Raw genomic sequence first — 15,413 nt, 5'->3', positions numbered from 1 at the left:
CTAAGTGACTGAAATATGATAGGTATTTTATACTTACAGCACATCTCAGCTCAGACAAACTGCATTTGAAGTGCTCAGTGCCACACAGGGCTGTGGTTGCTGTGCGGGGTAGTGCAGCTCTGGGGCAGTGCTTCTCAAACTTTAGGGAGCATCAAAATCACCTGAAGGCTACCCGGCTGGTGTGGCTCAGTGGTTGAGCATCAACCTACGAACCAGGAGGTCACAGTTCAATTCCTGATCAGAGCATATGCCCGGGTTGTGGGCTCAGTGCCCAGTGGGGGGCATGCAGGAGGCAGCTGATCAATGATTCTCTCTCATCATTGATGTTTCTATCTCTCTCTCTCCTTCTCCCTTCCTCTCTGAAATCAATAAAAATATATTAAAAAGAAAAAAGAATCACCTGAGGGCTTATGAACACGCAGATGGCTAGGCCCCACCCCCAAGAGGTTCTGAGTCAGTGTGTCTGAGGTGAGTCCCAAGAGTCTGCATTTCTAGCAAGTTCCCAGGTGATGCGGCAAAGGTGGTGTGGGTGCCACACTTGAAAACCACTGTTCCAGAATGTGTTTGAAAGGGCTCACAGGCCTCTTTTTGCCTTGTTTGCAAATTGTGGATAACTTTTCTTAACAGCTCTGAGGCGGCAGGGGGTGGGCATGCGCCGCTGCAGCAACAGGCTCTGGAGCATGTGTGCATTGGCTGGGCTCCGACTGGGTGGGAGCCCATGGACTACCCGTGGCAGTGGGTGAGATTTCAGCAGCTCCATCATTGGTGGCATCAACTGTGTGCAGTTTTTTTTTTTTCCTCACCTGAGGATATTTTCCATTGCTTTTAGAGAGAGTGGAAGAGAGAGGGAAAGACAGAGAGAGATATGGATGTGAGAGAAGCACATCGATTGGTTGCCTTCTGCATGAGCCCTGACCACGGCCTGGGCCAGGAAGGAGCCTGCAACCAGCTATGTGCCCTTGACTGGAATCGAACCCAGGACCCTTCAGTCCTCAGGCCAACACGCTATCTGCTGAGCCAAACCGGCCAGGGCAACTGTGTGCAGTTCTGAACTGCAGGCTCGGAGGGAAGGGAAAAGGGAACCGACTCTCATCACCCCCACCCAGGGCTCAGGCCTTGTGTGGCTGCTTTTTGCTCAACACTACTCTGCAAGTAATGCCAACCAGGCTCAAAACTGAGATGTCCTGGGGCAGGTCTGCACAAGTGGAGGTGCCAGAAGGGCCCTGGGGCTCTCAGGGAGGCGTGGTCCCCAAAGGCCAGACAGGAAGTGGGAATTGGTGTGGACCCAAAGGACAAAAGCAACCTGTACTGGAAAGGGAAAGGGTGGGAAGACCGTGAGCAAGGGCTGTGGAAGAGGCCAAGAGGGGGGTTCCCCCAGGGGGAGCCAGGACCCTGCAGGAAACAGCAGCCTGAGGCATTGGGGACGTAGGAGATAAAGGGTGTCCCAGAGGCAGAACTGGAAGGCGCCTCAGCAGCCATCAGTTACTCCTCTCCTGGTTTATGGCTGAAAGTGGATGCCACAGATGCAGGATTTACTCCAGACCACACAATGAGTCTGCCTGGGCCAGAGCCTAGCTCTCCAGCCCCATCCAGGGACCCTTCCTCTGGATTCTGTAGGTTTGGGAGTGGGTTTGCATGCAATGGGCACATGTGAGCATGTAAGGGAAGTGGTGTCCTCTTTGAAGTTGAATCATCAGTGACATTCCAGGGTTAGCATTAATCCCCTTCAGGACAGGGACTGTGTCCTATCCCGCTATTTTGCCCTCCTCAGTTTAGCACCTTATAAAGGACTGAGTATATTAACATGGAATTTAAATAAACTGGTCTACACTGTGTGTGATTAGGGTGTCAACACTCTGTCACAAAGGTGGGGCATGCATGGTGACTACTGTGGGCAAAGAAGTGTCTAGACCAGTGGTCGGCAAACTCATTAGTCAACAGAGCCAAATATCAACAGTACAACGATTGAAATTTCTTTTGAGAGCCAAATTTTTAAAACTTAAACTTCTTCTAATGCCACTTCTTCAAAATAGACTCGCCCAGGCCGAAAACCGACTTCTGCGCATGGGCCACGAAGTTTCAATTGCACTGTACATGCGCGCCTGCACGTGGTATTTTGTGGAAGAGCCACACTCAAGGGGCCAAAGAGCCGCATGTGGCTCGTGAGCCGCGGTTTGCCGACCACTGGTCTATACCATGGGGTGCCTTATAGGGGTGTAGGGAGTCTTTGCAATGGCATATAATGTGATATAAATGGAGTGTCTACACTGTGCAGATGTACTATTTGGGAGCATTTGAGTTGCCTGCACCTTGGGGAGGACCTATTGGATTATATATGGCATCTTCACAGTGGTGACGACCTTATGGGGACATAAAGGCTGTCTGTCCTGCAGGGGATCTTGTAGAGGTGGATGGAGTGTATACATGATGGGTGTGCACTATTTGGGGTCACATGACATGTCCGCACCTCAGTGTTCTACAGGGGTCTATGTGTGAGCGAGATCTGCTGTGCGTGAGGAGGATTTGTTGGGGAGATCTGCTTACTATATGCAATGACTATACAGTACGGTACTTGCAATGGCTGTATTTAGGGTAATCATATATAACATAAAATGGTATATTAATGCATATACTGTCATATTCTTTCTGTGCACATACTATGTAGGATGCTCACACACTGTGCGTAATGGAGAGACTCTGCATGTGATTAGTGTACCATATGTATGTGATAAGTACAGACTGTGTGTGGAGTACATATTGAATAGGCTTATATGAATGATATAGCCTGAGTGTGGTGAGTATACCCTTTGTGATGGCTATGTTTTGTGAGTAATAGTACATAAGGCATCTACAGTGTATAGAATGGATATACTTTTATGACAAGTACACACTGTGTGGGTGATGCTTACACTTTGGGGAGGGACATGCTATGTGATATGGATGCACTATATGTGTGATGGGCATATACTATGACATATACATGGAGTGGGCTAAGTTTACAGGTAAGTGTGAGTACCTGCTGCATATGTATACATTGTGTGATGGGTATAATCATGAGTAATAAATATATATGGTATACATAATGGACATATTCTTTTAAGAAGACACTTTGTGGGACAAATAGGCACTGTGTGATTCCTACACTGTGGGAGTATTCTGTGTATGAAATAGTTGTTGGGATGGGTCTACTGCGTGGATATCAGGCATCCTGTGTGTGTGTCGCTTGTGATAGGAATATTGGGTATGTGTCTGCATGTGAGCAGACAGAATGCAGTCACTCTGCTGGGAGGGGGCATAGCAGGGAGCAGTTGGATCTTCATCTCTTTCCAGAGCCCCCAGACCCTTGAGCCCACCCCCATATTGTTTCAGGTTCTTCCTCAAGTTCTTCCTCAAATGCAACCAGAACTGCCTAAAGAATGCAGGGAATCCCCGAGACATGCGTCGCTTCCAGGTGGGTCTGGGGAGAGGGTTCACCCCTGCAAACCTGCCCTTTCCTGATAGTGGGAGTTAGGGGTACCCCTGCCACCCTGGGAAAGGCCTCCAGGGCAGATCGCTGCCAACCCAACCCAGCCCAGCCCTGTGCTTCAGGGTCTGATGCCTGCTGGGGGTGGGGTGGCTCCATCTCAACTTATGCTGGCTGCCAAGGGAGGCTTCATTAGAGCCCCACTTAAGGAGATGCTAATTGTGACATTTTTACATGATTAACGACCCAGCTAATTTGCATAGCGTGAAGCAGCGAGCAGCTGCCCTTAGCACATCCCCAACCTGCACACCCGTCCCAGGGAAGGAGGGGGGAAGAAGGCAGCCCCAATTTCCTCCCAAGGGTGGGGGCTCCTGCTGATGGGTTCTCAAGCTGATGCTGACCCCCTAGTCAAAACTCTCACTTCACTTGCCTAAGACCCATTCCTGCCTTGGGGCCCCAGGAACAGAGCGTGGGCTACTGTGTGTCTGCAAAAACAGTAGCCGCTCCACCCAAGGAGACAGTTCCTCTCCCCCGCCCCGCCCCCACCCCACCCCCGCCCTCCCCCCGCCCCCAGCTCTTGACTTTTCCAGCTCCGGGAGTCAGTTTCCCTGGGCAGTCAGAGATTGGGCTTCTGGGAATGTCACTGACCCAGCTGGCTCCCCTTCCACCAACCCTGAGGGGCTGAAGCTGTTCCCCATGTCAGTGACCCTGAATTCCAGCGTCCAGCCGCCAGCCTCAAGTTGCTGGTGCCCCACAAGTTTCCTCCTGGGAGCCCCGCACCCCCAATCCCAGGGCTCCAGCCAGGCTGGCCTCGGCTCTCCCCGCAGGTGGTGGTGTCCACGACCGTGAGCGTGGACGGACACGTGCTGGCCGTGTCTGACAACATGTTTGTGCACAACAACTCCAAGCACGGCCGCAGGGCGCGCCGCCTGGACCCCTCCGAAGGTCAGGACTCCCGGTTCAGCCCCGCTGCCCGCAGGCCCAGCCAGCCTCCCGCCCCACCCTGGGGCCAGCCCCTGACCTGGCTCCTCTCCCGCCTCCCAGCTGCCACCCCCTGCATAAAGGCCATCAGCCCGGGGGAGGGCTGGACCACGGGCGGCGCCACCGTCATTGTCATCGGCGACAACTTCTTCGACGGGTTGCAGGTCGTGTTCGGGAACGTGCTCGTGTGGAGTGAGGTGGGCCCCCCGCTTCAGACTCCCTCCGGTCCCGGGCCTGGGCCTTTCTCTCCGGGGTCTTCACTCGCAGGCCTCCTCTCTCCCCTCGCAGCTCATCACGCCCCACGCCATTCGGGTGCAGACGCCCCCGCGGCACATTCCCGGGGTGGTGGAGGTGACCCTGTCCTACAAGTCCAAGCAGTTTTGCAAGGGAGCCCCCGGCCGCTTTGTCTACACAGGTAAGGAGTCAGGCGGGAGAGGGGAGGCCTAGGGTCCCGGGAAGGAGCCCGGTCCTCGGTACCGCTCTGGAGCCCGGGCCTCCTGGTTAGTCAAATCTACCTGTGGCCGCGCCCCCTAGCGGCTGCTTTTCTCCCTATGCACGCCTCCCACCTCCTTGCGCTTCTCTCTCTCCCTGTCCCCTGGCTCCTCAGTCCCCGCCCAGGCGCTCCTCGGCATGGCATTCTCTCCGCTTCGGGCCTTCTTGCCAGGGTGTCCAGAGCATCCCACTCCTCAGGGTCTAGAGTAACATCTCCACGGGCGTGTTTATTTCAAAGGTGCCCCATAGGCTCGCTGCTCTCTGAATCCTCCCTGGGTCTCTTGGTTCCTCCAAGCCTCACTCTGCATGTGTGTACACACACGTACACACACACACACACACACACACACACACACACACGACCTGAGTGAAAGCCACTCACTGAAGATGAGGGGTAGAATCCTCCATCCCGGCTCTGTTTGGCCACTGGCCAGAAATTCCCACCTAAGCCCAAGCCACGCACTTCACCCCCCACCCTACCCCATCCAACAGATATTCACGGAGCCCTTCGTGGGGCTCCCACCACTGGAGTGACCCTGCTTACTGTCAGGGAGTTCCAGCCTGGCTGGGGAGCTGAGCAGCGAGCACGTGCTCCGCTGTGGAGATACACCGTGGGGGATTCCTCCTGCAGAGTGGTGTGTGTGTGTGTGGGGGGGGGGGGCGGGTAGGACATGTGGAAGGAAAGTCATCCAGGGAGAAGGGAGAAGGAATGCAAGTGCAATCACCCGGAGTGAGTGTTCTACACTTTGGGGTAAACGAAAGGAAATTCTCTAAATCTGACGTGGAAGGTGGAGGTAGGTAAGGCTTCCGCTGGTGAGTTAGTTGGGGTGAGGTGCTGCTGAGAGTGCACCTGAGCTGTGATAAATGGAGATTGTTGGGGGGGAAGGTGTCTTTTTATAGCAAATAATTTACTCCTGATAAGACCAACTGCAGATGATTAAAAAAAAACTTTCCCTCCAGTCCTGCAGAAGCTAACATGTATATACAGTGTCCATTTTTGTAATAAGAAAGGAACTCAAAAAACGTCTAAGATCATCGACCCGGGACTCCCCGAGAGGTTGGGGCTGGGCTGGGGGGCGGGGTCTGCTGCGAGGCTGCTGGACTTGCTGCGGGCTGGGCGCTGCGCCGGGCGCTGGCAGGGGCGTCCTCCAATCGCTGTGCTCTCCCCAGCCCTGAATGAACCCACCATTGACTACGGGTTCCAGAGGCTACAGAAAGTCATTCCCAGACACCCCGGAGATCCGGAGCGGCTGCCCAAGGTACTCCGCGGGGCGGGGCGCGGCGGGGCGGGGATGGGGGTGTCCCGTGGCGAAGGGGGGAGTCGGGGGCTCCCGGCCCCGCCGTCGCCCCCGGGACTGCTCCTTGGTCCCGCTGTCTCCTCCCCTGCCCCCAGGAAGTGCTGTTGAAGCGGGCGGCCGACTTGGCGGAGGCCCTGTACGGAGTGCCCAGCAGTAACCAGGTACGGCGCCTCCGCCGCCGCCCCGCGCCGCCCCGCCGGGCTGTCTCCGCCCCGGCGCCCGCGGCTGCCCGGCCGTGCCCCGCTCTTGTCTCCGCAGGAGCTGCTCCTGAAGCGCGCGGCGGACGTGGCCGAGGCTCTGTACAGCGCCCCCCGAGCGCCCGCGCCCCTTGGACCCCTGGCCCCCAGCCACCCCCACCCCGCCGTCGTGGGCATCAACGCCTTCAGCAGCCCGCTGGCCATCGCCGTCGGGGAAGCCACGCCGGGCCCGGAGCCGGGTGCGTCCCGCCGTCCCCAGCGCGCTGGCGCCCCCTCCCCGGCGGCGCTGCGCCCCTGACCGCCGCTCTCTCGCAGGCTATGCGCGCAGCTGCAGCAGCGCGTCCCCCCGCGGGTTCGCGCCCAGCCCCGGCTCGCAGCAGAGCAGCTACGGCAGCGGCCTCGGAGCTGGCCTCGGCGCCTACGGGGCGCCGGGAGTGGCTGGCCTCGGCGTGCCCGGCTCCCCGAGCTTCCTCAATGGCTCCACGGCCACCTCACCCTTCACCAGTGAGTGTCCCCTGCCCGCGGAGGGAGGGACCGGGACTCCCGGGAACAGCGTGGGGCTCGGCCCTGCGCCTCCCAGCCCTTGGCGGGAAAGGCTTCCGGCACCTGTCCCTTGAGCATCGACACTGGCCTTGCCATTGGGAGCCAGGCCAGCCCTCTCTCTCTCTCTCTCTCTCTCTCTCTCTCTCACACACACACACACACACACACACACACACACATCCCGGGCCCTGGGGCCGGGACAGTTCTTGCACCGTTAGCTCTCTTTGCTGACTTCATCGCTTCTAGCCTTCCTGTCCTCCTGAAACTGGCGTTTAACTAGGGAGCGTCCCTCTGAACCTGGCGGACCGCCACCTTTTTGTCTTAAACTAGGACTTCGGGAGGAGGATGGCGCCCCCTGCCGGAAGCCGGAGGGAACTCAGGGATCAAGAAAAGGGGGCTTCCCTGGAGCGTGGGTCTGAGAGGCAGGGGAGCCGTGGCTCCCTGCGATGGGGTCATGCAGAGCGAGCGAATTCTGTGTGGTCAGACAGCTGGATTCAAAGTTTGAGTGTCCAAATCAGGAGCTGTCTGACATTCAGCACGTTATTTACTTTGAACGTCAGTTTCTTTGCTGTAAAATGGGATCATTGTCACCCCCTGCCTAGGGTGGTTCTCAGATCTGAATGTGTCACTGGGCACTAATCATTCTCTGTCTTGCTTCTTGGGGTGGGGCATTTCAAAGGTAGGTGGATGGGCAACAGGACATTTAGGCTTTTACCATTTGCACTGCCCTCAAGTCCCTCTTTCCAACACCAAGTTCCAGAGCAGCCTGTTTTCAGCTTCTTATAGCTTAGCTATTAAGCTGACATTTATAAAGCACCTACTGTGTGCTGCAAAGCACCTCCCTATCAATTGTAAGAGAGCTTGTACCTCAAGTCCTATGGGGACACTGCTGAGCCAGAGGAATGAGGAAGGCTGCATGAGAAGCTGGTCATGGCTTTTCCTGTGGTTTCCTCACATGTCCCCCATCTTATGTTTGCTATTGCTGAAGATCAAAGTCTCTGGCCCCCTGCCTAGCCTTCCTTGCCCGTGGCCTGCACCCTGGGTACTGCTCTTTCTGGCTGTGGGTTTGAGTCTGGCACTCTACTCCCTTCCCAGGCTCAACTTCTGGAACCCTAAGCCCCATATTCCAGCATCCACACAGGCAATGACCCTCTGGTATCCCTCCTGTAGCCTCCGTCTCTCCTGGCCATTTGCTCTGTCTCTCCTCTCCACTGCTCTTACTTCCCTTCAGTTCTGGGAGAGCACTCTCAAACCTCTCTCTGGGTGCCCCTCGGATTTGGAGCTGCTGGAGTCTGGAGCACCAGCCTCCCTCCTCCACTATAACACTGCCATCAGCACTGGAGGCACTCCCTGACCCAGTGGGCAGAAGCCAGGCCACCTGGGATCTCCCCATTCAGCCAGAGGATCGAGAGTTCTAGAGCTGCTTATATCCCACTTCCAGCATCAGCTGGGGACACCCTGGACTCGCCCAAGTGCCAGTCCCGTCTCGTAATATTGTAGTGCTTACCCAGGTCCCCATCCACTCCTCGTGTGCGGAGGACATTGTGGTATAGCTTCAGGAACTGTCATTTTCCTTGAGTGCCAGGATGTGCCTGGGATGACATCCAGAACTGTCCCAGCCAGAGGGTCTGGGCTGTCTGTGTGGACTGCCCCTTGGTCTGTACTTTGGCCACCAGCAGCCCTGGACTGACCCACAACCCCCATCCTACTCAAGCTACAAAATGTGGCTGTGAGCCCCTGGCCTTGAGAGGTAGAGTATATTTGTCTCAAGCCCTCCCTGGAGCTCATGGCCTCATCAGCTAGCAGTGAGCATTGTCTTAAAGGAGATGACCATCCATGGCCTGAGCACATTTGGGACAAAGGCAGCAATGAATCAATGGGAGGGGGAGGGGTGCTTTGATGCCAAAGGCAGCTAGCCTTCTCAGGCTGTTGGTTTCTTCCAGAAAGCCTCTGCAGCTGCTCAGACAACACTGAAATCACAGCCGGATTGGTCTTTAGGAAGGGCAGGGAACTGGGTTCAGATGAGGATATAGAAAGAGGGATTCAGAGATACACTGGGCAGGAGCCCCCAGGAGAGGAGGCTGCAGGGAGGAGGGACAGACAAAGCCTCTATGCAGGGCTGCAAGCCACAGCTCTGGGTGACTAGGGGGTTGGACGGGAAAATCTGAGTATGTGATCCCTATGCTTTTCTTTATTTTATTTTTTAAAATATATTTTTAGCCCTAGCTGGTTTGGCTCAGTGGATAGAGCATCGGCCTGTGGACCAAAGGGTCGCAGGCTCGATTCCAATCATGGACACGTACCTTGGTTGCAGGCTTCTTCCTCCTGGGCCCTGGTTGGGGCATGTGCAGGAGGCAACCAATCGATATGTTTCTCTCACATTGATATTTCTCTGTCTTTACGTCTCCCACTCTCTCTAAAAATCAAAGAAAATATATCCTCAGGTGAGGATTAAAAATATATATATATGTGTGTGTGTGTGTGTGTGTGTGTGTGTGTGTGTATTCACTTATTTATTTTATTGATTTCATCGAGGAAGGGAGAAAGAGACAGCAATATCAATGATGAGAATCATTGCTTGGCTGCCTTCTACACGCTCCCTACTGGGTATGGAGCCTACAACCCAGACACGTGCCCTGACCCGGAATCAAACCATGACCTCTTGGTTCATAGGTCGATGCACAATCACTGAGCCATGCCAGTTGGGCCCTATGGTTTTCTTTAAAATTGACCAGCTGGAAGAGGGTGATGTAGGACCTAGGCTGGAGATGACAAGGACCTACATTAAACTGGGAGAGAACCGAATACCCAGGGTGAGAGGTGATTGATAAGGGGAGCATATTTGTGGAGGAAGTTCAAGTGCTTGTTGTGTGAGCTCTGGTCCTGGACAGAGAGGCCTTGTAACAGGAGCCTTCATCTACCCCCAAACTTTATCCCTGACCACTTGCCCCAGCTCCGCTATGAACCCCAATCTTAGACTCTGAGAACTTTGGTACTCTAGGGCCCATAAATATTTTCCAGTTTCTCAGACTTCCAGTGGTTTTCAGCAGGAATCCTAGGCTGTTCTATCTCTTGCTCATCTCTCATCTTTGGGGCCACCTCCCAGTATCTGATTTTGTTGGGTATTCTGGTTTTCCTTTTGTTTTCACCTAGTCTGACTCTGTCACCTCCAGCCCCGAGAAAGGGTCTCCAGAGCCCCCCAAAAGGCGAGTGTTGGCCCAGGACCTCAGAGGCTCCCAGCCTGCCTCCAGACCCTGCCCTGAACGGGTCCCCCCAGAACCCTCACCGCCCCCAGTGAGGTCTGGGCCTGGGGTCAGCAGCCCATGCTACTCACTATGGTGCTGTCTCCCTGTTGTGTCTCCCACTGCCTTCCCTGCTGCACCTGCTCCTCCCCGCCCCGCCCCGGAGTCATGCCCTCTAGCCCCCCGCTGGCTGCTGCCTCCTCCATGTCCCTCCCGGCGGCTGCCCCCACCACCAGCGTCTTCTCCTTCTCACCTGTCAACATGATCTCCGCTGTCAAACAGAGGAGCGCCTTTGCCCCCGTGCTGCGCCCACCAAGCTCCCCAACCCAGGCTTGCCCCAGAGCCCACGGAGAGGGGCTTCCAGGTGAGTGAGTGGTTCATTCTGCCCCACTGTGGCCTGGTGGAGCAGCTGGGCTTGAGAGGCCCATGCCATCTACATCTCACCAGAGCCTCATGCCAGTTGACCAGTTCTCCCTGTAGGGTACAGAGCAAGGAGCTTTGTAGGAGTCCAAGGGGACCCCACTTCCCTGTCCTCATAGCTTGGGATGGTCACCACTCTGGATGCTATCCACTGGCCACTTGACCAAGGGAAAGGGGACTCAAATTCCAGTTGGAGAAGGTCTGAAAACCATCCCAAGGCCCCACCCCCATCCAGTTGAACCCAGGGCCCCACCCCCATCCAGTTGAACCCAGGGCCCCACCCCCATCCAGTTGAACCCAGGGCAGAGACCTAATAATACTCAGCTGGAGGAACCCCACGTGGACTGCATGCTTTTTACCTGTGCGTCCACTGGAGGGTAGCACACACCACTGTGAGGGACTGGGTTACTTGCTGATGGAAGGGGACTGGCCTTGGACAAAGTTTAGCCCAGCTCCCTCTCCCCCATTTTACAGAAAAGAAATTGAGACCACATCATCCCTCCACATCCCAATTGTGAAATGGTTGTCATTTGCCACTTGATTTATCACTCCTCCAACTCAACATCCAGTTTAACAGCCTGAGCCCTAACCAATAGTGTATAGCAAGTCAAAAGAAGTCACATCCCCTAGAACAGTGATGGGCAACCTTTTGAGCTTGGTGTGTCAAACTTCGCCAAAAAACTGAGCATAACTCGGGTAGTGTGTCACTTTGAGGAAAAAACTAACTCCAAGACTCTAGTCGCAAATGTTTCATCCTCAGGAGCAGCAAATGTTTCATCCTCGGCATGCGGCCGCGTGTCATCAGAAATGGCTACGTGTGTCAGTGCTGACACACGTGTCATAGGTTCGCCATCACTGCCCTAGAAGATGACTGTGAGGATGGGCTTGTTAGACAATGCTCTAGGGTGATTTGAAAGGGCAATCCTTTTTTTTCTTGCTTTGTTTTTTTAACCCAAGAGAGTTTAAAATGTGAGGGGTGGGGAGGACAGAGGGCCACCAATACCAACCATGGGAGGGGGTTAGGCAGAGGCAAGGGTGATGGGAGTGATGAATGTCATGGAGACAGGGGAGAGAGCCATGCTGCTGCTGCTGCATTGGGTATCAGTGCTCCCGGAGGCTGACCTCTTTTCTTTTCTGTCCTGGTACCTGGCCATCTGCTTCCTCGCCTTGAGCCAGGCCCTCTGGCACGCCTCACCTAACTCTCTGCAATGCTGGTTCCAGACCAGAGTTAGGGTTGGCTGACTACCTCCAAGGCTCTTGATAGCGCTGTACTCAGGACATGTTATATGCCCTGTGTACTGTCCCCAGCCCAGAGAGGGCAGGCAGACAAGATTCCCCAGGCTATACATGGCTTATAGCCCCTCCCCTTGGTTACTACAGACCAGCCTTTTGAGGATTCTGAGAAGTTCCATTCTCCAGCCCGGGGGCTTCAGGGCCTGGCGTACTCCTAATTACGGTAAGTCTCTGGCTGGTCCTTTCCCAGCCTTCGGTGGGCTCTCTCTCCAGAAGACCTTAGCAAGTATGGGGAGTTGGGGTCCAGGTCTTCCTCTCCAGGGCCCATCTAGACAACTGTCAGGGCCACGTAGCCCATGCAGTGGCCCAAACTGAACAAGCGTCAAGAAGTGGCTTCCTGTCCCCTGCAGCCAGCCTTCGTTCAAGACCTTCTCTCCATCTCCCAACCAGGTCTGCAAGTCTGGCCCCTGCTGGCCCAGACTGGACGTCCCACCAGGATTCACACCGATGCCCTGGATGGCAGCACAGACAGATGCAGGGCCAGGGCTGTGGACAGACCTCAACCCATGGGCCTGAATGGGGAGAGGACTTCCTCCCCATGCTCACGGCCCTCCACAGGCTTCCTTCACCTCCCTTTCTTGGGGCTGGTCGAAGCCCCAGCACTGTGCTGATGCTTTTGGCAGGAGAGCATCCCAGGGAGGTGCGGGATGTAGGACTTCACACTCCGGACCGGTTCCTGTGGAAGAGACGGACTTTGTGCAGACCTGAGGCCTCAGGTGACAGGAGCACAGGAAGTGGACTGTGGGAAAGAGGATAGCTCAGGGAGAGGTGGCCTGGGAAGATCCCATTTGTGTCTGACCCATCTCGCTGGCCCAGCGCCCCACTTCTCTTTAGGGCATGGGAGATGTCCGGCAGCCTCAGAAGGCCTGCCCAGGCTCCCATGGAGCTTCCGATGGCCGCTTGACCCCATGGCTGCCCCACTCCCATCGCAGCCTGCACTCTCACGCTTGCCACATCATGAATCCCAGTGGGGGCTTCAGGCATGGCAGTGCAGAAGAGGGGGTGCTAGGCCCCCTGAATTATGGGTCTTCTTCCCAATAGATGTCCCATGGACTCGGACCCCCCACCACACATGACTCTGCTGGTCCCATAGAACCATGGGACGGGCCCAGCTGCCCTGGACTCACACTCTGCTCTGTTGGGGTTGGAGAAAACAGAACAATAAACACAGATGCAGGTGGCCACCCGGCCTCTCCTGCCTGCTTCCTTGGCGTGGGTCTGCTTTTCTAGGCTTCTCATGAAGCCCGTCCAAAACGTGCCCCTGGGCAGCCTTCTTGCATGTTGGGCTTTTCAACAGCCCCAGAGTTCCACTGAGCAACTATTCCCTACCCAGGTCTGCTTTCAGGTACTGTGTGGGGGTGTGGGGAGAGGGCGTACAGGTTTGCGGACCCAGGACATGGGCTCAGCCCTGAGATCTTTGGCTGGAAGCACATTCTCTGCCACTGAGGACTCCATCCCCTAGCTGTCTGGCCAGGACCAAAGTAGGGATTGTCATCCCCCAGGGTAGGGGTTGCTGGGAACCAGAACAGAGCAAATTAAACATTACCTAGGTGTACACAGGCCAGAAGTAAGCTCCTTCCTGACTAGAGGCTGCAGGGCCTCACTTGGGCTGGGTGGGGTAGCTTTTGGCTCCCAAAATTGCTATCTGAGCGAGGTCTGACCCCAGGCCTAGCCACTTCCTGGCTCTCCTGTCTCAGAGTTTTAGAGGAAGGATAGTAAAGATTCCTGGACTCATTTACCCCCACTCCAGGATGAATCCCTGTTGTCCCCCTGAGACATGTGCCCTAGACCTCGGTCCCTGGGAGCCACTTTTTTGACCCATTGTCCAGGGATCCCAGTGTCCAGCCTGGCGGCACTCTTTGACTCTTGCCTGTGGAAATCCTGTTCTTCCCCAACCCATGTGCCATTGCCCTGTAGCCCTCTGGGCAAAGACACTTGCCAAGGCAGATGGGATGGTCCTGCCACTTCCTTCTCTAGTGTACCTGGCCAACATCTGGGACCAAAACAGGTAGCCTTCTGGTCATCCTCCCCTGTTTTTAGTGCTTGCCTGGTCTCCCCCTCAGTTCCTGTTTCCAGCCTGTGTTGCAGAGCCCTGAAGCCTGCCCTCCCACACCCTGCTCCATGCAGATTCTGGGCAGTTCCTACTGCCTGGGGCTCTCCACTGCAGTCCACTGGACTGGATGCAGGTGGTAGCTGGACAATGGTCATATTCCGGTTCCTGGGATGGGTCAGATGCCATGGTTGATAGGAGTGAGATGTGATATCTGTCTTCAAAAATCTCTCAACTGCTCAAGCCACCATTTGAGTCGGCACTGCCCATTCCCTGGTCCCGAGTAGGCAGAGCTAATCCATTATGTTTGCTATCAATTAGATGGACTGAATTGTGTCCTCCCCAAATTCATACATTCAAGCCCTAACCCTTTCCCCCTATATGACTATATTTAGAGATGGGCCTTTAAGGGGGTGATTAAGGTTTAATTAGGTCATGAGAGTCGTGCCCTAATCTGGTAGAATTGGTGTCCTTGTAAGAAGAGATCCCAGAGCTCTCTCTTCACTAAGTGAGAAGGTGACTGTCTACGGTGAGACAGTCACGGTGAGAAGGTGACTGTCTACAAGCCAGGAAGAGAGTCCTCGCCAGGAACCAAATCAGCTGGCACCTTGATCGCTGGTACTTGTAGTTTCCAGAACAATGAGAAAATAAATTTTTATTGTTTCGGCCACCTCGTCTATGGCATTTTGTTATGGTAGCCCAAGGTGACTAATATAATTTTCTTTTTCACATGTCTTAGTTTGGGTTCCCCTAGAAGCAGAATCTGAGACTAGATTCCTGCTGGAGAACTGGGGTAGACAATGTAGAACACACCAGAGTTTTTCCACCTGAGGAGCAGGGGAGCTGGAGTATTTATACACCAACTTCCATCAGTCAGTGGTTGAGGGCTTCTGGGCGGGAGGGGAGCATTACCTTCCTGGCACGTCAGTCAGCCTAGGGGTGGTAAAACAGGTCCCGAAAGCTAGAGAAAATCCTCAGGCAAAAAACTGCAGGTGCTGGCAGATGGAGTCAGACAGGTGTGCACTGAAGAGATAAAGATGAGGAGATGTGGGTGGGACTCTAAAGTGTCTACCGTGGAGATAGTCCCTGGCAGTCAACCTGTGGAAAAGGAAGTTGGTTTTTGTACTTGAGATAAGTTCAGAGTGGGCGTGAATGTTCCTTTATCTGCAAGTCCCAATTCTCCTGAGACCACGTGACAGAAACCGCCCAGGTTGTTTCTATAGATGTCGGGTGACAGAGACGGTTCTCAGCATCAGCCCACCCACAGGCTTTTTTCCCCAATCAGGATGAAGATAAGACAGTTGGTTACTCAATCTTCAGAGAAACAACATTTCCCAGAAGTCCTCTGCTTTCTTGCAATATATTTCCCAGCAAAACTAGGCTGCTGTGTTCTGCATCCTACCTGGGGATCAGACAGCCTCTGAAGCTGCATTT

The 15,413-nt window shown here is 54.9% G+C and overlaps 1 protein-coding gene across 3 annotated transcripts in view; it reads left to right on the top strand.

The window, feature by feature from the left end:
* Nucleotides 1-13,095, top strand: part of EBF4 (EBF family member 4) — a gene marked incomplete at its 5' end in the record, with an annotated part of 52,998 nt that extends 39,903 nt beyond the window's left edge. For 2 of the 3 annotated variants that reach the window (XM_079784058.1, XM_079784060.1), the window contains 11 exons: nt 3,370-3,451; nt 4,291-4,408; nt 4,508-4,641; nt 4,733-4,859; nt 6,107-6,195; nt 6,330-6,395; nt 6,493-6,670; nt 6,747-6,935; nt 10,383-10,580; nt 12,017-12,092; nt 12,320-13,095. In XM_079784058.1, coding sequence (XP_079640184.1) covers nt 3,370-3,451; nt 4,291-4,408; nt 4,508-4,641; nt 4,733-4,859; nt 6,107-6,195; nt 6,330-6,395; nt 6,493-6,670; nt 6,747-6,935; nt 10,383-10,580; nt 12,017-12,087 — 1,252 coding nt within the window. In that variant the 3' untranslated portion in view covers nt 12,088-12,092; nt 12,320-13,095. The remainder of the gene's footprint in view (nt 1-3,369; nt 3,452-4,290; nt 4,409-4,507; nt 4,642-4,732; nt 4,860-6,106; nt 6,196-6,329; nt 6,396-6,492; nt 6,671-6,746; nt 6,936-10,382; nt 10,581-12,016; nt 12,093-12,319) is intronic. The other variant, XM_079784059.1, reaches the window with a different exon arrangement.
* Between the last annotated feature and the right edge of the window lie 2,318 nt (nt 13,096-15,413).

The sequence above is a fragment of the Cnephaeus nilssonii genome (genome assembly GCF_951640355.1).
Source record: "Cnephaeus nilssonii genome assembly, chromosome: 11".
Taxonomy (NCBI): Eukaryota; Metazoa; Chordata; class Mammalia; order Chiroptera; family Vespertilionidae; genus Cnephaeus; species Cnephaeus nilssonii.
This window is presented reverse-complemented; position numbering and strand designations above follow the sequence as displayed.